Consider the following 25,704-nt stretch of genomic DNA (forward strand, 5'->3'; position numbering starts at 1 on the left):
AATTAAAAATTTAAGAAAATAAAAAGTCGAAGTATTTGAAAGAAAAAATGATAATTTTAAGAATTTCAATTAAGAGAATTTGAAGAATAATTTGAAAAAGAATAAAGAAACACGAGAATTTTATAAAAATGAAGAGAAATTAAATTTAAGGAAATATGTATAGTGTGGAAAAAAGAAAAATCAAGAATTTTATAAATTTTCAGAATAAAAGAAGAAATCGCGAGAAAATTGAGAATTTCTGACTACTTTGTAAAAGTAAATAAATATATAAATTTTATAAATTGGAAAAAAATGAAAATTTAAGGGATAAATCGCTTTAAAAACGAAAATTTTTAATAGTGTAAAGATTTAAGAGGATAAAAAGTATTAAAAAAAAACAAATTAAAAAAAAATCGAAAAAATCTTCGAGTTTTAAAAAAATTAGAATTTATGATAAAAAATTTAGATCTTTGTTCCGTTTGTAAAAATAAGTAAATGTTAGGAATTTAAATTTTTTTTAGGAAATTTTAATAATTCAAAGTTTTTTTTTATAAAATTCAAGGAATTTCAATGTTAAAAAAAAATTCTTGAATTTTTCAAGGTTTTCAAGGTCTACTGGACACCCTGTTAAAATTTCTTTCTTTCCAAAAGATTATTTTGTAATTTCTCTCAATTTAAATTTGAATATCCTCTCTGTCCAATTGACTACGATTTAAGCAATAAATTTAAATCATAATATCAAACTAAAACATTACAAAACATGCGAAAATGGCAACACGAAATTAGAATAAAAAAAAAAGCATGCCAAATCAAAAACTTCACTTTTGTCATTAAAAAAATTAAATTCCACTTGACATATAATGAGAAAAAATAATGCTTAATTAAAGCAAAACCTAAAATATTTTTTTTTTTTTTTACAATTTTTTGACATTCGAGAAGAAGTACAGAAGAAAGTGAATTAAGCTAAGCAAACAATTTGCGTCGAAGAAATTTTTTTATGCAATCTATAAAATTCGAAATCATAAAATAATTTCCTCAATATTAAATTGATACGAGATGAAAATTAAGAGCTTCGTAATTTCTATATTTCAAAAAAAAATTTTTTTGAATAAATTCAACCAAAAGAAAAATCGATTCTGAGCAATCGAAACTCAAAATTTTTTTTTTTTCAAAGACTAGTAAGCGCATGCTTTTTAACAGCGCAATAAAAATTTTGACAGTTCAAAAATGAACGCTTTTTTTTTGAAAAAATAGTCTGTGGCTTAGTAAGATGATCATAAAAAAGTCGAGACGAACTCAGAGAAATTAGTGCACAGTGTAAACTGAAAAGAATTAACGATCGATTGAATCCAGTTTAAAGTGGACGTTATACAATCGTGGAAAGAAATCCGCTAAAGCCTTTTTTTTTTATCAACATTGACAGACCTGAAGATATTCGTCCAGCTCGACTTGACCGTTCATATTAGTGTCGATTTCGCGGAGGATTTCATGAAGTTCCTCACCCGGTACGTCCTTGTCGCCAAAGAGCTGCGCAATGAAAAAAAAAACCGATTCATTAACTTTATAGAATTATCATATTACCTGTAGATAGTCTTGAAGTTCCATTTGGCCATTGTATGAGAGATCGATTTCGTTGAGTAAATTGTGCATTTCAGCCTCGTTCAGTTTTATACCGAGTGCCTAAATTTATGTGACATAATATTAATTAAATATTCATTAATAAATTAAATATTAATTAAATTCAATCTGGAATGTTAAATTTTATAAAACTGCAACGATACTCCTGTAAATTTCATTAAAGAACTTCAGGATAAATTCTCTTCAAAAATAAATAATTTCTAATTTAAAATAAAAAAGAAAAAAAATAATTTCTAAATATTCGCACCTTAAGACCTCGTCTAATATCGTTAATTGAGACGTATCCTTTGCGATCTTTGTCAATGATCTGGAAACGTTTGATGTAGAGTTGAATTTCATCTTTGGTAAGATTAATAGGAATTTTATCGCGTGAAGCACGATTGACAACTTGACCCATTTCATTAGCGAGAAAATCGCTTGCTTCCTTTTGTTGTTTCTTTTTTTCATCAGCTGACCAATGTAATTCTTCGGCCATAATGTCGACAATGCCAGGAAGTGCTTCCTGTGCTGCTTGTACATTGAGGAACGCAAGTCGCAAACGTCGAGCAATCATATCGATTGCAGTTCTTGCATACTCACGACATCCATATCGAATCTGAAATTATTTATTTATTTTACAACAATTTTAAGGGGGGAGGCATCACTTTTATTTAGAAATTTATTTAATCTTAATGATCGCACAATGATTTTTTTTTATCGGTCATAAAAACAAATAGTGCGGTCAAAAAAAGAGAATCTTCATTTTTGACCTTTTTAGAATTTGTAGAGTCTAAAAGTCATTTAGATTTTATACTCTGCTTCTGATGACGTTAAATTAAAAAAAAAAACATTATTTCTAAAAAATTTTGTCAAATAAAAAAAATACGTATTTTCTTAGTTTTCATAAAGATTTCGAAAAAAATGTTATAGACAAAAAAAATTTTAGTTACCGAATTTTTGTTTGGCAGCATTTTTATTTTATAGTCATTTAATTTACATGACTTTTATAATTCAAGAGAATTTTAATATTTAAATGAATTTTAACAAAATTCTCATTCAATCGAATTTTGAATTTCAATTCACATAATTTTTATTTTAACAAATTTTTAAGACATCGAATTTTCATTTGTTCGAAATTATAAATGACCGAACAAAAAATCGACAGAAAGATTTTGGCGCAATTTTTAAAATTGATCAATTAAAAATTCTCGAGAAAATCGTGATTGGTCAATTTTCAAAAATTACACACAAATCTTTCTGTCGATTATTTGTTTGGCCATTCGTAATTTCGGACAAATGAAAAATTCGGCGTCTTAAAAATTCTATCAATTAAAAATTCGTACAAATAAAAATTCGGTGAATTGGAATTTCTGTCATTTAAAAATTTGAATCACATAAAATTCGATTGAATGAGGATACTGTTAAAATAAAATTCACTTAAATTCAAAATTCTCTTAAATAAAAAGACATGTAAATTAAATGACTATAAAATAAAAATTCAACTAAAAATTCTTCTAAAACAAAAATTCGGTAACTAAAAATTACTATAAGAAGAAATTCTTTCAAATCCTAATTCAAAAAATAAAAATTCGTCTAAAAAATAATTATTTCTAATCAAATTCTTTAAAATGAAAATTCTAATTATAATTTTTACGGGATAATCCTGCGCCCTAATATAAAATGTATTATTTATGAAAATAATGATAATTTTTTTACTGTAAATAATAAATATAACAAAGTGGCTTTCGTAATATTTGTATAACTCAGTCCTTTCATGAAAGACAAAAAAATGTTTGACAAGAATTTTGAATTTTAAGAAGTAATTTTTCAGAACCTGTTGGAAATTTGAAAAAAATATTTTAAAATACCGATTTTATAACATAAAAATTAAAAAAGTGTCTGTTTCATCAAACTCTATTTTATTTTATTTTTTAATAAAAATTTTTGGAAATTTATACGAGAGATTCTTAAGTATCATTAGAAAAATTAATTTGTAAAAAAATTGTCAATGAAAAATAGTCAAAATTGTAAAAGTAGTTCACTATTTATGAGAAATGATTATTGACATTTGAAATTTCAATTCATTTTTTCTTTCCTTTTTTTAAAAAAATTTAAATCTTTGAAAATACATACGAGAGATTCTAAAAAAATCTTTAAAAAGCTTGTGAAAAAAAATTGTCGATGAAAAATAGTCGAAATTGTAAAAGTAGTTCAATTTTGAAAAATCTCTTATTTTTTTCAACACTAAATACTCTAAAATAGTAAAAAGTTAAGATTTTCTTTTTTTGACCACCCTGTATGTTTTCAGAATCCAAATAAAAAAAAAATCGTGCAATCATTAAAATTTAGTTGTCAAAGTAAAGTATTAATAATAATAATATTAATATTTTAATGAAGAGAGAAAAATTGAAATAAAAACCTCGGCGTCGATGTAAGGAAATTCGGGATGAATCTTTTTGCCAATAATCGGCCAACGTTTGCCAGTTAATGAAGCCATTTTTGCCACTGCAAAGGCACGATCTCCATAACTTTTTGCCAAATGCTGAGCGACTTCACATTCTAATCCAAAATCTTGTACCAATCGAATATACATGGTTGGCGTCCATCCGTGAGCTCCTTCCAAAAGCATACCATCTGTTTGACAAGGTCTTTCTGGTTCCAAGTCGCACGCTTGAAAAAAAATTTACCATTTAATAAACATAATGAATGAATTAAAAAAATGAATAGAAAATAAAAAAAAAAAAAAACCTTTAATTGTCGCGTCAATTGTTTCTTGGGCCATTGCTCGATAAGTGGTCCATTTACCACCGGCGATAGTTACAAGATTCGTTGGACTGACATGAACAATATGATTTCGAGCGAGGGATTGAGTGTTGGGTTTGTTTGGATCGGAAACAAGGGGTCGAATTCCACTCCAAGCCGAGAGTACATCACCACGACGCACCTCAACATCAGGATTTAAATAATTTTTCACCTCCTGAAGAATAAACATAATCTCATCTTCTGTTGGTTTTGGATTATGAGTTATCTGACAAGGAAGATCCGTCGTTCCAGCGATTGTCTGCTTTTGCCAAGGCAGGAAGAAAATTACTCTTCCATCGCTAGTTGCTGGATCAAGCAAACCCATCTGATCAGGGCTGTAATTCAAAAAAAAAAATTCATTTTATTTCCACCTTTAAATTTTCATTCTTTATATTTTTTTTAAATATTGCTTTAAAAATTTCTTCAATTAATATTTTATATTGATAAATATAAAATTTTTTTTGTCAATTTTTTTTTGTATATAATTGAAATTTTTGGTTTTTATTTTGACTTTATAAAATTTTGTCCTTTTAAATTTTTGACATTTTAAAACAAATTTAATTTTTAAAATTAATTAAATTAATTTTAACTAATTAGCCTAATGAGGTCGTTACATTGTGTCGAGAAACTCTTGAATTTTTGTTCAATTTACCTTTCCAAGATCATTTATCAGGTTTCGCACTTTTTAGTTAGCAAATAAATAGTAGCCGTGAAAAATATATTTTTACATTTATAAGAATAATTATTGTCTAATAATTCAAAACATTTCGTTTTTTATAGTACTTTTTTGAAATAGTAAATTTTCAGTTTTGTATTGACATTCAGTGCTTAACTTATAATAAAACATTGAATTACAGTTATAAAATTTGGGATTATCTTAAAAATAACTATTTAAAAAACTTTATATTTATGAAAAAAATATCTAATAAATGTTAATAATAAGACACTTAATAATTAATATAAAAAAAATTAAATAAAATTAACATAATAATAATTAAATATTTATTATTTTCATTTGTATTTCTAATTTTATTTAAGTAAAAAAAAATAAACAGAACTTTAAGAAAAAAAAGTCCCTGACTTTTTACAAAGTATTACCCTGATTTTACTATAATTGTTATTAATAATAAAAAGAAAAATTATTATTATTGATAGTTTTTTAAATTTGTAAACTTGTTTAAAAAAATTATTATCATTATTTATCAAGAAACTTTGTAATGAACTTTTAAAAAATCCAAAATATTGACGGAAGGGACCGGTGAAATTTCAACCCAACGAAATTAATATTGTTTAAAGGGTATCATTTTTCTTCGTGATAATATTTAGTATTTAAAATTATGAAATAATTTAAAAAATTGAAAAAAAAAATGGGGAAAGAAAAAAAAACATGAGAATTTAAGAAAAATTTGAAAAAGAATTAATAACATGAGAATTTTAGAAAATTTAAGGAAATACAATATTAAAGAGAAAATTTGAAAGAAAAATCACGAATTTCAGAAATTTACAAAAAGAAAAGAATTTACAGGAAAAATGGTAAATTTTAAACTAATTTGTAATAAAATTTGTAAATAAATAAAAAAAATTTCAAAAAATGATAATAAGAGAAAAAATGGTTTACAAAACGAAATTTAAAAAGAAAATGAAAAAAAATAAAAAATTAAAGGAAACAAGAAATCGAAGAAATTGAAATAAAATTAGGGAAATTACTCAAAAAAAAAAAAAAATTAGAAATTCTCTAAATAAAAAAAATTTTCCGGGGAAAATCGAGGATTTTAAAAATCCTTAAATTGAAAGGGGAATTTGTAGAAAAATTGATAATTTTTGACCAATTTATAAAAGTCTATAAACAGGGTTGTTGCAACAAAAATTTTATTTAGTTTTATCCTGACTTTTCCCTCATTTCCAGTCAGAATTTAATTTTTTTTCCTGACCATAATGAAAACATTTCAAGAGGTTTCCAATTTAAAAAAATTAAAACAATAATTTTTAAAAGAGAAATTTTAAATTTAGCATTTTTAGAAATTTGATATTTTTCCAACACTTTTCATTAAATTTTCTGACTTTTTCCTGATTTCCTTAACTCTTGACAACCCTGATAAATATAATAAAAGTTTAATGAATTCAAAAAAAAAAAAAAATGAAAATTTGAGGAAAAAATCTCTTTTTAAAAATTTTTAAATTAAATTAAAGAAATATTGTAGAAAAGTTCTAAAAAATTCTAACAAAAAATAGATTTTTATAGCACAAGGGCGAAAAAAGTAACCAAATAGTAACAAACTATAAAAAAATTAAGAAATAGTAGATTTCAATAGATAAGTGCGAAGCATGATTTATATTTTGCACATATCAATCAAGGAAGGATGTAATTCTAATTATTCAATGAAATTTCAATCACCTGTAATAACCAGGCAGAACAATGTGAACGCCGGATGATGGACAACATATTTCCGGAATACTGGCATCGTCCATTTTGCGAATACTGTCAGTGAAGGGACCCGTTGCGTTAATTATTGCCTTTGCTTTAACGTCAAACTCTTCGCCTGTTAATTCATCTCTAACTCGAACACCATTGAGAACTCTTTTTCCATCCTATAAAGAAATAGAGTAATATTTAAATATGTTTCAAGAAAATTTTTGGATTCCAAAAAAAGAAAATACATTTTTTGTTCTTTTTATAAAAATTCTTTTTAAACTTTTATTATCTACAATTATATTACAAAAATAAATATATATTATATGAATGAGCTACTTACTCGATCTAGACCCTTATACAGATTTAGAACATTAACATGATTAACTACTGTAGCACCGAGTCGTGATGCTGTAAGAGCTACTGCAAGATTCATTCTGGCATCGTCTTGTTGACCTGAATAATTTAATTTTTTTTTTTATATATTAAATAATTTAATATTTTAAACATTATTGTGCTCATTTAAATCGTTTCTGCTTGTCATTAAAAAAAAAAATAATATAGAATTGATGTAAAAAATGTAAATAATTATAAATAACTTCAATTGCGAACAAAAAAATAAACAGAACCTTATCGTTTTGATTTGTTTAAGATTATTATCAGCTATTGAGAAATAAGAGAAAAAATCTTTTTCTAGTTTTTCCAGTTTTTAAGTCATCAAAAAAAAGGGATAGATTTATAATTACTAGACAACACTGGAAATTTAATAGATAATAATTTATATCATTTTGTAAATTACTTTTAAAAATTCTTTCTAATTTTCTGTAATTTGACCTGGAAAATTTTGAAAAAGACCTAGAATTTTAATTAAAAAATTTTATAGAAATCCTGTATTGATTTTTTTTTCTCAATATTAAAGCAAATTGTAAGAATATATGTAATCTTAAAGATTATTTACATTAAAATTATTCTTACCGTCGTAATATACAATCGCTCCGGTGAGTTTATCTCCTTTTAACATTGGAAATAATTCTAGAGCATTTTGTTTACTTAAATAATATGAAGATTTAACAGTTTTGCTGCCAGCTACAAGGTCGTACATTTTAATACCAAACCAATAATATGGTATTTGCCACCATCTGTTAAAAAATGTCAATTATTTAACTAAATATATTATAATAGAAAAATTATAATAACAGACATCACAGTAGCTTTTCCCCTCAAAAAAAAAAGGTGAAAAAAGGAAAATTTTTTTTCTAAAAAAAAGGGGACAAAAAAATTATAATTTCTTATAGTTATTTTTAAACTTAATTCTAAATATTTTCCAAAAAAAAAAAAATCTATATTTTTTATCAAAAAAAGGTGAAAAAAGGGGACAAATCATAAAAAAATGTGAAAAAGGTGTAAAAGTTACTAACTATGATGCCTGTAATAATTATAATAAAATATAAATAAAATTGAACAAGATTCTAAAAATATTTGACATTATAACATGCGTGAGATATGATAATATTAAAAAAACACTTATATTGTAATTTGTACCTATACGTACGTGTAGACTGGTAACATGATGGGCAAAGGATGTGCAAGATGAGGAGCACTATAAAGCATTTGTGCTCTTTCGTGAAGAGCTTCCTTTACCATCTTATATTGTTCAACGTCGAATTGCATAATTGCTTTTTGTAAATATCTTACTCCACCATGAATTAATTTCGTGCTACGTGACGATGTTCCTGACGCAAAGTCATCAGCTTCAATCAAAGCTGTCTTTAAACCTATAAATTAGACATAATTATAATATTCGTTTCCAGCACTGATAAAAATAATAATTTTTTTTTCTATTTAAATCAAATTCAAATTCAATTTTCAAACATACACAAAAATACGCGAATGATTTTGATAAAATTCAAGTATTTTCAAAGCTTTCAATCAAATTTTACGAAATTTCAATTACTTACAATTACTTCACTTCAATATATATTCTAAAATTCAATTATTTTCAAAAATATAATTTAAAAAAAACTTAATTATTTCATAATTTGAATAAATTCTTCGATAATTGAATTATTTTTAAAAAATTTTAGTTTAACATCTTTTAAAATGAGAAAAAGTCAAAACTTTTAATTGAAACTTTTTCAATATTTATAATTATTTCTATTAAATCTATATAATTATGTTATTTATTAAAAAAAATTTAACTAAAACTCTGCAAATTTTATTATTTTCAAAAAATTCAATAAAATTCTTCAATAATTAAATTATTTCGATAATTAGCAAATTAAAATTATTGGTTTCAACACATTAATTTAAATTTACCTAAAATTGATTTATTTGTAAACAAAAATTACATTACAAAGTTTTCAAAAATTTCAATTAAAATATTAAAGATTTTAATTGTAGCTCTTACAAAAAATTTGTATCTATAAATATTTTTAGAATTTTAAATATTTTCCAAATTTTCAATTGAAAATCTTTTAAAATTTAATTATTAAATTATTAGCAAAAACGTTTAATTAATTCTCTAAAACTCAGTTATTGTTAAAAATTTGTAAAAAACATTCTTCAGCAATTCAAATTTACAAAAAAATTCCAATTTCAAATCTACTGAATATTCAAATATTTATTTAAAAAAAAGTTTTAATTAAAAATTTTCTTTATTTTCATTTTTGCCTGAAATTTAAAAAAAAATTCAGGAGTACTATGAATTTAAAAAAAATTTCAAATTAAAGTCGCGCCTGAAATTTAATTATTTCTTAAAATATAACCTGTTAATTTTCAAAAATTCAATTATTTTGATACATTTTCAAATTTTTTTTACGTATTTGTATGCTAATAATTGTAAAAATAATGTTTCGATTTGTTGTTGGAAATCAGAAATGTATAAGGTAATTCTCTGAGTGAATGAAATGAAAAATTAAATTAAAATTTAAAAAATTAAAAATTCTCTTTAAATGAATTTTGACGATAAAAATTTTTTTTTACCTTCCCCACATTTAATTCTTTGGATTTGAATTTTTCCTCTTAATTTTGAATTTACGAAGCTGAAGTTTATATTTTATAAATATAATATATATATATTATATTAATATATATATATTTTTTTTATTTTATTATATTTTATAGAAATAATTTTTTTAAATGAAAAATTCTATAAATTTTTGCCTAAAAAAAATTTCTTGTAGTTTTCATTAATCAACAAATTATAATAAAACTAGCAAAATTAAACGCGCGAAAGCGCGCCAAATTTACTATTTAATTGTTTGTTATAAAGAAATTAAAGATTAATATTATCAATAATAATTTAATTTATTAGAATATTATTACATATTAAATGATAATAATGAAAATTATATGTTTACAGGCCTCGGATTATACGACTTTTTCCGACTTTTTTCAAAAATACGACTTTTATCGACTTATTTTAATAAAATGCAACATTTTTTTTTACATTTGAAAAGAAAATGTAAATAAAATACATTTTTTTAGTATAACATGTAGATCTTCTTCAGATCTTCTTCAATTCAATTATTTAACAAATTTTGAACTAAAATGATTCTTCACTAAATTAATTATTTTTAATAATTTTAATGAAATACATTACAAATTCAATTATATCAAAATTATTTTTCAATTAAAATTTTTATGAAATTTAACAATTGTTTATAATTTAAAAAAAAATATATCACAATAAAATTGAATTATTTTTTAAAAATTTCAATTCAAAATAAATTAAAATTCAATTATTACCCGAAATTTTAATTCAAAATCAATTAAAAATCCAATAATTATCCAAAATTTTCAATTTAAAATTTAATTATTTACCAAGTTTTCAATTAATGAAATAAAATTCAATTATTTTCTAAAATTTCTATTCAAAATTAATTATCCAAATTTTCAATCAAAAATGAACTTAAATTAAATTATTATCCAAAATTTCAATTAAAATTCAATTATTTCCCAAAAATTTTCAATTTAAAATCAAATAAAATTTCATTATTCTCAAAAATTTGAATTCAAAGTTAATTGAATTTTCAATCATTTGAATTTAAAAGCATCTAAAATTTAATTATTTCTAAAATTTTCCATCGAAAATTTTTTTTTGAAATTTAATAATTTCAATTATAACTCTAAGGAAATTCATTTTTTTTTAACTATTTTAATAATATTCTTTGAAAATTCAACTATCTGAAACCATTTTTCAATTAAAAATGATTTTCCAATTCCGCATTTTCTAATAAATTTTTAGTGAAATCATCTAAAATTTTAATTACAAAACACTTAAAGTTTCAATTAATTTCAAAAATCTCAATTTTAAATCTTTGAAAATTCAATTAAATTTAAAAAATTGTTTAAATTTTAAATTTAAATTGTTTGATAAATTATTTTTAGTTCTGTAAAATTAATTAATTGTTTGAAAATTAACAATATCTTTTAAAATTTAATTATTTCTAAAAATTTCAACTTTAACCCTTTAAAAAAGATTATTATTAAAAAAAAAATTTTTATTTAAAAATCTGTAAAATATTTTTGTTAAAATAAAAAACAAATCCACTTTTTTTTAGAATATAAATCGACTGAAACGACTTTTTGTGTCTTTAAGTTGATACGAGGCCTGTGTTTTTATAATTAATATTTAATAGGTATTCGTTGGCCCCTGGTACCTTAAAAATTAATTTTTTTCAAATTACTATCTTGTACTATTCAAAAAAACACGTGAAATCAGAAAAGGCCAAATTCAAATTAGGACAGAAGGACAGACCAAGCATTTTATTATTATATAATATTTTTTAGGCAAAAAATTATAGAATTTTTCATTTTAAAAAATCGTTTATCATAAACGTTACGTATTTTGGCTTCTTTGAATTTTAACAGTTTATCTTAAATTGAAATTTTTACAGTCTATTAAATTATAAATATTATTTTCTAAAATTGATTATACTTAGAATGATTAATGTAAAATTATCTTACCTCGAGTGCACGCATCGAGAGCACATCCTGCACCTGTTGCACCTCCTCCAACTATAATAACGTCGTATTGCTCTCCAGATTTAAGAGCTTTTAATTGTTCTTCTCTTGAAGGAAGAGGTCGTTTTACTGGTTTAGAGAGTTTTTCCGCATGAACCTGAAAATTCAAAGAAAAATAACTTATTAAATTTAAAATCTATATAATAAGAGTTGCCAAAAAATATTTAATTTCTATTTTCCTAATTTACAGACTTTTATCATTTTCTCTAACCCTTAAAAAACTGTTTTTTTAAATCATGGAATTTTTTTCTATTTCTCCGCTTCATAATATAAGTGTATTTACTGATTATGTAACCGAATTTTCATTTAATGGAATTTTCTACTAAACGAATTTTTATTTAAAGAAATTTAAACTTGATTAAAATTTAATTTAACAAAAATTTTCCTTTAACCGAATTTTTGTTTTTATTTTATATTATTATTTAACATTTTTTAAATAAATTTTTTAAACCAAATTTTGCCGTTGACGGAAAATATTTAATTGAAAAAAAAATTTTAATAGAAAAATTGTAAGCATTTTTTATTTGTAAATACAAATAACAATTTAAATAAATCTATTTTTGGGATTTTTTTTTTCTAGTATTTTTTTTTTATAAAAATCCCTCACTTTTCTGTGATCTTGGACAACATGAGTGATAAAATTCTTTCGTTTTACTAGAATTAAAAATATTTTTTAAATTTTAATTTCTTGTTGTCAAATTTTTCATATGAGACAAGTTGAGTGTGTCATTAGGTCATCTGTAATACCTTAATTTGAATGTGTCTGCTATAATTAGAGTCACTATTATTAGAGCGATAGAATCGGCTACCACGATTAAAGCAACTATATAAATATATACACTATTTTTTTGATTTTCTTTTAAAGAACATGGATCACTTTGAGAAAAAAAAAGTGAATAATTGTTTTTTAAATCTTTATTATCGAAAAACTTATATAAAAGAAATCCTTGAAAAAACAATTATTATTATTACATTTTTTTTTCATTGTTTGACAAAAAAAAAGTATTTTTATTGCTAATTCTTTAGCTATTTATTTTCAATTTTTTTAAATTGCATTTAAAATTTAACAATAAACTTACTGTATTGTCGTTTGTGAAGTAATAATTAGTAAGAACACCTGCCCCCACAGCACTTGCACTAGCTGCCAATAATCTTAAAGAAGCCATTCCTAACGTCAATGTATGAAACACTTACGCGGATCTGTAACAAATAATTTTATATATTATAATAATTCGAAGAAAAAAAAAAAAAGAAATTCTCACTATTTGAAATAAATTAATATTTTAATTTTCATATCAAGATGTTAATTTATCTTTTAATTTATTGCATATATACAGATTAAACATAGCACGTGAGTATAAACGTCAGAGTTATTTGATAATGTACTTTTTCAAAAAGAAAGAAAAACTACATCATTCGGAAAACGTTATATAATTATGAAAAAAATGTAGCTTTGTAATAATTAACATATAATTATGTTCTTGACATAATTAATTTAAAAAAAAAGGAACACATACTTTGTTATTGCGTACAGATTATAAAACTTGACAATAAAATTTCTGTTGACACGCGCCAAATACGCAGAGAACATTAAGAGTTAAATATTTGACTTTCATCCAAAATATAATCTCAATATAACGTAAATTTTTATGGGAAAAAACATTTTGGAATATTAGAAAATATTTTTAAATGTTCATTCATCTCATTAGAAAGACATTAAAATTTTTTATAATTAGAAAAATAATTTTTAATCTATTAGATATTTTTGAACTATTGAAAAAAAAGAAACTGTTTATAAGTACATATATAACTATTTGAAATTGAATATAAGTATAAATCGATTTTGTTTCTGACACTGTATATAGGTAAGAGAGTACAATGTAATAAATAATTACAATGCAGCATCATTATGTAGACCTTGGCAGACACTCTAACCACGTGGAATTATGTAACTTGCATAATCTCACTGACCCCAGTCATCAGTTTTTTGTCAAACAGATAAGATATTAAAAATCAGAATTGAATTTTTATGATTAAACTTCCTTATTGGCAGTTTAGATAATGTTTATAGCAAGTAATTGATATTAAAGGAGTATTTAATGACGTCATTACTCTAATAGATAAAACAAAGATAAAATAAACTTGATTCTCTAGAAAAAAAAAAGTAATTTCCGTTGTTTCTTTTTTCTTTTTTTTTAAGGAAAATTCACTAATAATTTGTTCGAAGACAAAGCTGACCTTATGTCGCAATCTTGAATTTAAAATAGAATTTAGAGTTTCGTGCCAAGGGTTTCTAAATGTGACATATAGAAGTCAGTTTTGACAAAAATGATAGTTTTAAAAAATAGGCATATAATTTTTAATAATAATAATAATAATACAATACATCGGGCAAAAGTAAAAATTATTAATTCATTAAATCATTAAATAGAATATGTACACTTATTCTTCAATCAAATTATTAACTGATGTAACACACATTACTCAATGAACACCTCGATAGCAATGTCTAATTGTAAAACTTCTACGTAAGACTGAATAATTAAAAATGAAATAAGAATTTTTTCCTTCTTTTTTTTATGTTAAGTAAAGAAAATTGAATATTCTACAAAAAAGTAAATTCTGAATTTATAAAATAATCGATTTTTTGAATTGAACAAATCTTTGAACTATATTTAAAATTATTGCAAAAATATTATCAAATGAAATAAAAACTTGGAACATTTTTTTAACAATTTTTAAAAACACACTTTTTGATTGTTGAGAATGATACAATTATTATTTTCAATAAAACAATTGCAACTTTGAATTAAGTGTAACGTAATTTTTTTTTAAATTTCTAAATTTATAGTTATAATAAGTATATAAGTATAGCTATTAATAAATTATTAAATTTTCAACTTACAGTAACATGAATTCTTCCAAATACAATTTCACAGTGATGTTAACCAAGTACAAGTCATTACATATAAGCAAAACATTTAAGTTGGTGGGAACACGCGTGCGACCAGGTAGCTTGTCAGAAATATATGACTAGAAGTTACAATTGTATATATGTACAATTAACTTAATTTTAATTAATAAATTTCAACATTAAAGTAAGGTTTAATCACAATATCTGTTAATAGCTACCTGGTGCTAAATTACAACGGATTTGATTCCGATGAGTTTCTGTGCCGAAAAAATTAAATTAGTTCTGCTTTGGGAGCTAAATTGACCATAAAATATTCAAATAACATAGATGGGAAAGTATGAAATAGAAACAAAATCTCCCTTGGTCATTAATGCCTTCACTTTTCTGTCATTGTCTTACCATTGTATTGCCATGACAACACGTGCGTTAGAAAAAGATACGGGCAAGAATATGGGTTAAAATTTTACTTTAAGGGTATGTGGGAACCTCTCACGTGACCTAGTATAGGAAAATGTGTTTTGGTATTTAGTATACATTTTATTCTAAAATAAAAAAAGTTTTTTGTCTAAAATATTGAGGGATGATAGATTTCGGTACAAGGAATCTCGCTGATCTCCGAAAAATACATAATTTTGCGTTAAATTATTAAAAAATGAAGTTTAAAATGTTAAATTTTTCAACGAAAATGAAAACAAAGATGGCGGCGCAAACAATACCGTTACTTAAGCGTTTCAGTTCTTCAGCAAACAGCGCCAATTCGAGCAAGTGTCCGATGATAAACTATGATAAATAACATTATTTTACTATTTATTGTTTTATTTTTATTATTTTGGCATTAAATTTTATTAAATGAGTAGAATAGCAAGATACACACGTATTGCCATGACAACACGTGCGTTAGAAAAGGACAAAAAAGACCGAACAACCATGGCATACATGGCCAGGGTTGGGCAGTTACGCAAAACTTATAATTCTCTCGACGTATAATATGTAATAAACATCAAAAGCAGTAAAAAAAACAAAGTATATTACATTTTATAACAGAGATATCATAGGTATACAAAAAAAATTATTTAGTTAACATTTTTAAAAAAACAATTCGCCATTATCGTTTTTTTTAAAACTGTCACATATGGCACGTTTTTCTGTATTTGACGTCACAAAATGGCACAAACAGCTGCAAGCAGCAAACCTATGACCGTTTCTTAATGCAAAATGCTGTCATGTGATAACAGCCTTATATTTCTAACAATCACCTTACTTGAATATTTTGTTTCGTGTTCGATATTACATCTGAAAAAACAGTGATTTTATTCAGATTTTAGTTTTCTTCAATATGTTCAAACAATTGTTAAATTAGTGATTAATAAATTGCGAAACCAGGAATACGTGAATTGAAAGGATACATGATAATATTTACTGATCCATAATTGAAAACTGTTTATTCTGATTTCGATCAGAATTGACTGTGTCCCTTTTCTCTCTCTCTCTCTCACACATTTCACCATATCTAAAAATTTCACATGTTTCATTCTTTATGCTACTGCATAAAAAATGTCTTGTTTATATTTTTATAAATGCACACATTAGTGAATATATTCATTTAATCTATTTACAGTAAAAGTGTTGTCTTGACCAATGTGGCCATTTATTCTCAATCCATATTAAGCAAATGCATATTTTATCTCTTAAACAACTCGGTTAAGTGTTGTCAATGTGCAAACAAGTTGACGTTTTCACTGAATTGGTTTCGAAGTAGTTTCGAAAAATTTGCATTATATTTACAATCGACATGATGAAGAGCGGCGCTTGCACAACTAAAAAGGAAAGCAAGATGCGAATTCGTCCTTTTGCCGTAAGTGTTTTCATTTTTTTTTTCGCATGTATATATATAGATATATGAATATCATTTATTATTCTATAGCGTATGTTTTCTTCGCCAAAAATATTTTAAAGATTGCAGATACAATGCATTGTACATACAAAGAAAATATTCTTTGTGTTTTAGGCAATTATTTTGAAAACAATTATTTAAAAAATAGAAACAATATTTCAATAGATTTTTAATTTTATTGCTATAATTTTCGAATTTTAAAACGTATCTATTTTTTGTTCAATAAATTATATTTTAACTTACAAATTATTTAATTTTTAAAAAAATTTTCATAAATCGAAGAATTTTCTATTTAAAAAATAATTTTTTTCTTAAAATTATCTCGTTGGTATAGCAACTGAAATTTAAAAAAAAAACATAAGAAATTCAATTTTGTAAAAACAGTTTTAACCATTTTTTTATAAAAAAACAAAAATTAAAAAATTCTCATGTCAAAAATCAAAAGAAAATAGTAACAATTTGTTTTTAGATTGATAACGAAATTATATTTATGGAAAACTTGTATTTTTTTTCTATAACTACGTATCGTAGTTTTTGGTATTGTAAAAAAATAAAACATAAATTACGTCATCTGTCAAGAAATTTTCTCTGACTATTAAAAAAAAAAAAAAAATTAAAATTTTTATTAATTTCTGGATTACTCATGTAAGAAAATTAATTATGGAATCTCGTCAATTTGTTGTATCTGATTTTCCAAGTACATCTGGAGTCAGATTTGAATTAAATTCATCCGCAGGTTTAAATCGACTTGGCAATACAAATCCCTTAATGATCACCGAGACCCTCGTAAGGGTTATTGGCTATTTCACTTTAATTTTCTATTCTATTTTTATTTTCTTCAAAATTAAAAAAAATTATTTAATTCTCTATATGTTTTTAATTATATATAAAAATTGATTTTTTTTATAGACCACTATGGATGAAAAGTATGTGGAAAATATTTGGGCATTATTGAAAAATGCTATTCAAGAAATACAGAAAAAAAATAATTCTGGTTTGAGTTTTGAAGAACTTTATCGCAATGCGTATACAATGGTTCTTCATAAATATGGCGAACGTCTCTACACTGGTTTAAAAGAAGTTGTAACACAACATTTAGAGAATAAAGTACGAGAAGATGTTCTTAAATCACTTCACAATAATTTTCTGCAAACATTAAATCAAGCTTGGAATGATCATCAAACGTCCATGGTTATGATCCGAGATATTTTAATGTATATGGATCGTGTTTATGTACAACAAAATAGTGTTGATAACGTTTATAATTTAGGGCTCATTATATTTCGCGATCAGGTAAGTTTATTTTTTTTTATAATTTTAATCTTTGAACCACCAAAAATTTTCCATAATTATTAATAAGACAAAAAAAATAATTTTCAGGTTGTAAGATATGGATGTGTAAGAGATCATTTACGAGAAACCTTATTAGATATGGTTGCTCGAGAACGTAGAGGAGAGGTTGTTGATCGTATAGCAATAAAAAATGCTTGTCAAATGTTAATGGTCCTTGGCATTAATAATCGTGTTGTCTATGAAGAAGATTTTGAAAGACCATTTTTGCAGCAAAGCATAGATTTTTATCGAGTAAAAAGCTTCATTCTTTTTAGTATTTTAATTTTTAATAATCTAAAGCAATAGAAAATGTAATCTTTATTTTAATTAATAATTCTGGTTTTATATTATTATTATATATTTTTTATTTTTATTTAATTTATATTTTTTATAAATGTATTTTTCTTTATAGATGGAATCACAAAAGTTTTTAGCTGAGAATAGTGCATCAGTGTATATAAAGAAAGTCGAAGCAAGAATAAGTGAGGAATCAGATAGAGCTAAACACTATTTAGATGAATCGACTGAGCCGCGAATAGTAGAAGTAGTAGAGGATGAGCTCATTAAAATTCACATGAAAACAATCGTTGAGGTATTTATCAATTATATTTTATTTTATCAAATTTATTAAGAACTAAGTTTTATTAACAGGGTGTCCAATAGACTTTGAAATCGTTGAAAAATTCTTGATTTTTTTTTAACATTGAAATTCCTTGAATTTTATAACAAAACTTTGAATTATTAAAATTTCCTTAAAAGGATATTTATTTCTTAAAATAATTTTTTACACTGATAATCGAATTGTTAATATAAAATTAACAAATTGCAAAAAAAAATTTTATTAATTAAAAGCATTTTTTGAAAATTTCTAACATTTATTTATTTTTATAAACGGAACAAAGATCTCGATTTTTTATTATAAATTCTATTTTTTTAAAAAACGCAGATTTTTTCGTTTTTTTCAATTTATTTGTTCTAATACATTTTATCTTCTTAAATTTTTTTATTAAAATTTTTCGTTTTTAAAGCGATTTTTCCAAAATTTTCATTTTATTCAATTCATAAAATTTATATATTTATTTACCTTTGCAAACTAGTCAGAAATTGTCAATTTTCTCGCTATTTCTACTTTCGTTGTGAAAATTTATATAATTTTAGATTTTTCCTTTTTTCCACACTATACATATTTCCTTAAATTTAATTTCTCTTCATTTTTATAAAATTCTTTCAAATTATTCTTCAAATTTTCTTAACTGGAATTTTTAAAATTATCATTTTTTCTTTCAATTTCATTGACTTTTTATTTTCTTAAATTTTTAATTTATTTTCATTTTTCTAAAATTATCCTTTTTTAAAATATTTTTTTCCAATATTTATTCTTTATTTTTTAAAAATCCTAAAATTTATTTATGTAGTATTACTAAGTGTCCCAAAATTCTCAATTTTCTCGCAATTTCTCCTTTTATTATGAAAATTTATAAAATTCTCAATTTTCCGTTTTCCACACTAAACAATATTCTTCTTAAAAAAATTTTTTTTTGACTTTAACAGTTTTTTTTCAAAATCTTTATGAAAAATAAGAAAATACGGATATCTATATTTTTTGATCCGATAAAAATTATGGAAAAAAATCCTTATTTATCAAAGAATGGATTAAAAAAAAATCAAAGATCAATCACTTCATTTTTGAGAAATGTAAATTTTTATATTCAATTTCAATTTTTTAGATTTTTTCATAGTAGTTACGTTAAGTTTTATTTCTTATTTAAAATATTGAAGAAAAATCGAACAAATTTGATATATAATATTATTTTTTATTTGTTAGTTGGAAAGAGAAAAACGCATTTCACGACCATAAATTTTAAAAAATCATAACTTCCACAATTATTATCAAATAAAAAAAATAAAAAAATACATATTTTCTTATTTTTCGTAAAGATTTTGAAAAAAATATTCAAGTCAAAAAAAAAATTTAATGAAAATCTCACATAGAATGCCCCATATAATTTTTTAATTCTTAAACTGTGAAATGTTTTTATTTCTACTTATTCATCTTATATTTATTGAGAAAAACTAAGAAACAAAGCTTATTTTATTATAAATAAAAAATATTTTCATAGTTTCTAAGTGAACCTGGAAAAAAATTATTGTAGACCTTGAAAAACCTCGAAAAAACCATGAATTTTTTTGTTTTTTTTTTTGAAATTGCTGGACACCCTAATTGACTTTTTTGTGACATTTTTCGCATCTCAATGTCGATCCTTGTCTTGAGAAAGTAAAGACTACATAAAAATTAAATTCGCAGATGGAAAATAGTGGTGTAATTCATATGCTTCAAAATCAAAAGATTGAAGATCTCAACAGTATGTATAAACTATTTTCACGTGTTACTGATGGATTGCGAACAGTATGCGATTGTGTTTCACAATTTCTTCGGGAACGTGGTCGAACTTTGGTTCAAGAAGATCAAGAATCGTCGACAAATGCTGTTTCATTTGTTCAAAATTTGCTCACATTAAAAGATGGATTCGAACATTTCCTTCATTACTCTTTTAACAACGATAAGCTTTTTAAACATATGATTGCAGCTGATTTTGAACACTTTTTAAATTTAAATCCAAAAAGTCCAGAATATCTTTCACTTTTTATTGATGATAAATTAAAGAAAGGCGTTAAAGGCGTAAGTTTTTTGATATTAAAAAATTATAATTTCAATTCTATTTATTATCAATGGAATAAAATAAAAAAATATATTTTCCTTTTATTGCAGATGACAGAACAAGAAATCGAAGGAATTCTTGACAAAACAATGGTTTTGTTTAGATTCTTGCAAGAGAAAGATGTGTTTGAAAGATATTATAAACAACATTTAGCCAAGAGACTTTTATTGAATAAATCTGTATCCGACGATAGCGAAAAGAATATGATATCTAAATTGAAGGTTTGTTTTTGGAATTTTCAAAATTTTTTTTTTTTTTGTTGCCGAACAAAATTTGATAAAAACCTAGTTCTGACAGGAACAAGGGGCTTTTAAAGTCAAAGTGGACCTTTTCCTTGCTATGAAAAATCTTCAAGTTGATCCTTTTGACGATTCCTCGGATTTTATTATTCCTATTTGACTTTCATCCTGGAAAAAAATTATCCTTCTCCTAATCAATTTCTTCTATATTTGTCAGACTTATTGCAAAGTAAGTGTATGCTCTGTAAACCATGCTGAAAACGTTTTGTTTCAATGTATTACAGCAAAATCGTCATTTTTTTTGGATTCAATTAAAATTTAGCAAATTTCTATTTTTAAATTTCATTTGGAATATCCAATAATTTAAGGATTGTTTGCGAGTGCCATGTGATAGCTGACAGTAGCACGGTCATAAAAAAAAAATTAACATGAAACTTATTCGCATGGTTTAATGAAGCTTGCACTTTTCTTTCAAATTGAAATGAGTGACTTTGCGACTTGCGCAGCTATTGCAGGACTTTGCTAATTTAATTTTTTAATAATCAGTTTTCTTCTTCTTTTTTTTTGTAGACTGAATGCGGATGTCAGTTTACGTCGAAACTGGAGGGCATGTTCAAAGATATTACACTAAGTAATACTATTATGGATGAATTCAAAGAACATGTTAATACATTTGGAGTAAGTTTCTATTTTATCTATAAAGTTTGAAATTTTATTTTTTTATGTATTTTTAAATTGTTTTATCAATTTTCTTTTTCCTAGACAAACTTACACGGTGTGGATTTAAGTGTTCGCGTTTTAACCACTGGCTTTTGGCCAACACATTCGGCTACTCCAAAATGTAGCATTCCTCAAGCGCCAAGAGATGCCTTTGACGCTTTTCGTCGTTTTTATCTAGCTAAACATAGTGGCCGTCAGTTAACTTTACAACCTCAACTAGGTAATTTTTTTTGAATTTTTAAAATTAATTTTAAGAAATAGTTAATGTACTAATCAGAGTGTCCAGCGGACATTGAAATTCTTGAAAAGTTCTTGAAATCTTGAAATTTTTAATTCAATTTAAAATTTTTTTTTTGAAATTTCGAATTTGATTTTTTTTTTAAAATCGAAACTTGAAAATTGTCCTAAATTTTTTGTCTACCTCGAAGTAAAACGTTTCTTGAAAAAATGAAAATACTAAGAATTTGTGAATAGAAATTTTATAAGTGATTAATTAAAAAGATACGAATTCTAAAAATTAAAATTTCTGCCAAACAGTACTAGAAAAGCTCTAAAAATTTACTCCGTGACATTTTTTTGAAATATTAATATTTCTCAAAATAATTAATAATTTCTGATCTAATAGCAGATAAAAGACAAATTTTTAAACTTAAAAATTTTCAAATTAATAAAATTTTGTTAAAGTAAAAATTGTGCTACATAATTTTTACTGAATAAAATTTTCGTAAAAATGTATTATTAAATATTTTTTAATAATTCGTAATATTTAAAATCTTTCCCAATATTTGATTTCAAAATTTTTGGTAAAATTTTAATTTTTTCAAAAAATAATTTTTAATTTTCTTACCGGTTTTTTTTTTAAGAAGAGTGAAAGCTCTTTCAGACCTAAAAAGAAAGAATTAAATATTCCAAAATTAGTCTAAAAAATATGATACGAAAGATTTTTTCTTAATTTTAAAATAAATGACTTTTCCGACTTGAAAATTAAAATTGTTATAATTTAACAAAAAAATTTTAGCCAAATGAAAAAATACGTGTCGTCTAAAAATCATTAAGAAATCAAAATTTCGGACATGAAATAAATTTTCAGCACCGAAAAAATTCAGTCTGCCTGATTTGAAATGAATTCAGTCTTTGATAAAAAAAAGTTTTTTATTTATTTGTATAATATAAAATCGTGCAAAAATTTTGTGAAATTATTTTTGCACATAATTAAAAATATTATTTTTTTAATTTGAAAGAACATTGCTTATGTTCAATTTACAATTTTTTTTTAATTTTTTTGATTAATTGTGCGTTAAAAGTAAAATAGTATTGTAATTTATTGAAAATAAAATTGAGAGAATGTCCCAATTTAAATTAATTTAAAAAATAATTAAATTTTAGATATTCAAAATACAAAAATAAAAATTTTATGATTACATAATTTACTTAATTTAATTTTTCACGCGCTTATAATTTGCTGGTAATTAATAAATTTTGATTTTATCTTTAACAACAGGATCTGCTGATCTTAATGCCATTTTTTACGGACAACAAAGAGAAGAAACGGGTGGAGTTGATGCACCCACATCATCTTCCTCCGTAAATAGCGGAAATAATGCTAGTAATCTTTTGAGTCCGAAACCCAGTGGAAATGGTGGCTTAAGAAAGCATATTATTCAAGTTTCAACTTATCAAATGTGTGTTTTGATGCTCTTCAATAACAGAGAAAAGCTAACATACGAGGTTCGCTCGTCAATATTCTTTTTTATTAAAATTTTTTTAATCTATCGAATTTTTCCTATAAACTATATTCTAATAATTTCTTCTCACAGGAAATACAAAGTGAAACCGATATTCCTGAAAGAGATCTAGTACGAGCTTTACAGTCACTTGCAATGGGAAAAGCAACTCAACGAGTTTTGTTAAAATATCCACGAACCAAGGATATTGAACCTACTCACCAATTTGTTGTCAATGATAGTTTTACAAGTAAATTGCACAGGTATTATTGTTTCTTAAATTATTATTATTATCATTGAAACTATAAAAATAGGTTGAATTTTTTTCGATTGATGATATAAATTTATTATAGAGTGAAAATTCAGACAGTAGCGGCTAAAGGAGAATGTGAACCAGAACGAAAAGAAACGAGAAATAAAGTTGATGAAGACAGAAAACACGAAATAGAAGCAGCCATCGTGCGAATTATGAAGGCACGAAAACGCATGGCAGTAAGTATAATTCTATTTGTTTTGTGTCAATTTATTCTTATAATAATAGTTATTTTAAAAAATAAAAATTCATTTTCAGCACAATATTTTGGTAACCGAAGTAACTCAACAGTTACGATCACGATTTTTACCTTCACCGGTTATAATAAAGAAACGTATTGAAGGTCTCATTGAACGAGAATATCTTGCTCGAACGCAAGAAGACAGGTAACAGAAAATTAATTAAATATAATAAAAATTAAGGGTATTTTTATTATTTTTAAATTTTGGTTGAAATTGTTAGTTCGTTAAAACTTATAATTATTTAGGATGACAATTTTGAAATCGAAAGAACGTTTACTTACAATTAAATCACCTTGATTATTTCTTAAACTTCGAATTTTTAAAATTCTTTCACGTTTCTAGGAAATTTCGATGTTTTAAAATTAAAAATCTATTCGAGTTTTGGTTTACTTTAGCGTTAAATTTTATTTATTAATTTATTAATTATTCAATTACATATAAAAAATTTCCAATAATTTTTCCATTAAATTATTTTTTTTACCCTTTAATATATTTGAATATTTAATTAGTTTAATTTTACTAATATAATTTTGTATTCTCTTTTTGCAGAAAAATTTACACGTACGTCGCTTAATCGCTTTATCAACGGATTCTTACAAACGTGTAAGTGTTCTAAAACAATGCGCTCTACATTTTTTGGTATTTGCATTTCCAATTCTAGAACTTTATTGATCTCTGGTGATTGTTCACTTTCACTCAAAGGATTTAAGGATACTCATGTAACTATATTATGTCCAAGAAAAAGAGTAGATTATTACATAATAAACTTTATTCCATTTGCTTTCTTTTTTTAAAGAGATTGATTTTTCTTTTCTACCGGTACTCGCAAAAATTGTTCATTTATTGAAACTTTCAATCAAGGCACGAATTTATTTTTAACTTAACTGATAATTGATAGTGCTTTGAGTGTTAAGTAAATTTAGGAAAATTTTAATATGAAATTTTTCATATTTTTAAAAACAAGATGTTAACAATTTTTTTTTTCTTTTATATTTGTAATTTGTATATTAATTTTTTGAATTTTTGTTTTTCTATCGCAGAAAATGTAAAACTTTAGAGAAAAAAAATTATTGTTAATAAAAAATATCAATTTCTATCTATTAGTTATTAATTTATTTTTAAAAAAGAAAAAAGGTATAATATTGAAAATATAAAAATTTTAAATTAAAATTCTCAACATTTACTTAGCACCTAAATCACTATTGATTGGTAACGAAATAAAATTCCGTGACATCAACTTCTGTTTTCATATAAAATGTCTCATTAACTAAAATCAGATTTGCCAATGACTTTTAGCTTAGCTCAATTTTTTTAAGCAATTGAATTCTCTGTTAAAGCTTGTAATTTTTCAAATATTATTGAAAAAGAAGTAAAACATTATGTTCTTTCAGAAACTACCAAGTTTGGACTGAAATAACCCTGATTTACATCGTGCGTTATTTTAATTTAAAAAAAAAAATTGTTGCGTCAAAAAAAAAAAAAATTTACTCATGGAATTTTAATTAAAAAAAAATATGTCACCAGATATTGTATGCAACGACTTTTAAAATGTTCTTTCTCCTTTTTTTTATTTTTACGACTATATGAATTTCAAATTGCAAAAAGTATAAAAAATAATTCTGGATGTTTGTAATCCACAAAACTCGAAGAAAATTGAGCTAATGATGAATGTTGTAAGATAAACGAAGATTGTTAGAAAATAAATTAATTGATAAAGAAAAAAAAAAAAAATATATATATATATATAAAAGGTCAGCATCAAATCAGTTTCTT

General features: G+C 23.8%; 2 protein-coding genes across 8 annotated transcripts in view; one reads left to right on the top strand and one right to left on the bottom strand.

The window, feature by feature from the left end:
* LOC127279672 (glycerol-3-phosphate dehydrogenase, mitochondrial) overlaps positions 1–25,704 on the bottom strand; it is a 30,764-nt gene that overhangs the window by 2,387 nt on the left and 2,673 nt on the right. Inside the window, exons 1-11 of one of the 5 annotated variants that reach the window (XM_051302184.1) lie at positions 14,739–15,054; positions 12,913–13,033; positions 11,777–11,930; positions 8,361–8,583; positions 7,784–7,947; positions 7,152–7,264; positions 6,794–6,987; positions 4,345–4,733; positions 4,016–4,266; positions 1,865–2,212; positions 1,405–1,506 (exon numbers count right to left, since the gene is read on the bottom strand). In XM_051302184.1, coding sequence (XP_051158141.1) covers positions 1,405–1,506; positions 1,865–2,212; positions 4,016–4,266; positions 4,345–4,733; positions 6,794–6,987; positions 7,152–7,264; positions 7,784–7,947; positions 8,361–8,583; positions 11,777–11,930; positions 12,913–12,999 — 2,025 coding nt within the window. In that variant the 5' untranslated portion in view covers positions 13,000–13,033; positions 14,739–15,054. Of the gene's footprint in view, positions 1–1,404; positions 1,507–1,560; positions 1,660–1,864; positions 2,213–4,015; positions 4,267–4,344; positions 4,734–6,793; positions 6,988–7,151; positions 7,265–7,783; positions 7,948–8,360; positions 8,584–11,776; positions 11,931–12,912; positions 13,034–13,350; positions 13,370–14,738; positions 15,055–25,704 lie in introns of those variants that run through there. The other 4 variants (XM_051302188.1, XM_051302185.1, XM_051302186.1 and 1 more) reach the window with 4 other exon arrangements.
* On the top strand, positions 16,002–25,686 carry LOC127279671 (cullin-3). 3 transcript variants are annotated; one of them, XR_007842665.1, is made up of 14 exons: positions 16,002–16,602; positions 17,551–17,934; positions 18,022–18,225; positions 18,386–18,565; positions 20,279–20,653; positions 20,744–20,914; positions 21,503–21,610; positions 21,695–21,872; positions 23,154–23,380; positions 23,470–23,639; positions 23,730–23,868; positions 23,948–24,075; positions 24,481–24,650; positions 25,323–25,686. XR_007842665.1 is itself a non-coding variant. In XM_051302182.1 (14 exons), exons 1-13 carry the CDS (start codon positions 16,540–16,542, stop codon positions 24,503–24,505), a joined length of 2,352 nt encoding a protein of 783 aa, XP_051158139.1. In that variant the 5' UTR covers positions 16,002–16,539; the 3' UTR covers positions 24,506–24,534; positions 25,323–25,686. The 3 variants fall into 3 exon arrangements, 2 of the variants coding, with proteins under 2 accessions (XP_051158139.1, XP_051158140.1); XM_051302182.1 differs by having other exon boundaries at positions 24,481–24,534; XM_051302183.1 differs by lacking the exon at positions 25,323–25,686 and having other exon boundaries at positions 24,481–24,726.

This window comes from Leptopilina boulardi, unplaced genomic scaffold (genome assembly GCF_019393585.1).
Source record: "Leptopilina boulardi isolate dan_hultmark-lab unplaced genomic scaffold, ZJU_Lbou_2.1 LbouV2_221, whole genome shotgun sequence".
NCBI classification, from domain to species: Eukaryota; Metazoa; Arthropoda; class Insecta; order Hymenoptera; family Figitidae; genus Leptopilina; species Leptopilina boulardi.

Excerpts from the sequence above, each read along its gene's own strand:
- LOC127279671 (XM_051302182.1), top strand. The coding sequence starts at position 16,540 with ATGATGAAGAGCGGCGCTTGCACAACTAAAAAGGAAAGCAAGATGCGA. Across the intron at positions 21,873-23,153 it reads AACTTTACAACCTCAACTAG|GATCTGCTGATCTTAATGCC; the intron begins GTAATTTTTTTT and ends CTTTAACAACAG. Across the intron at positions 24,076-24,480 it reads GCTCGAACGCAAGAAGACAG|AAAAATTTACACGTACGTCG; the intron begins GTAACAGAAAAT and ends CTCTTTTTGCAG.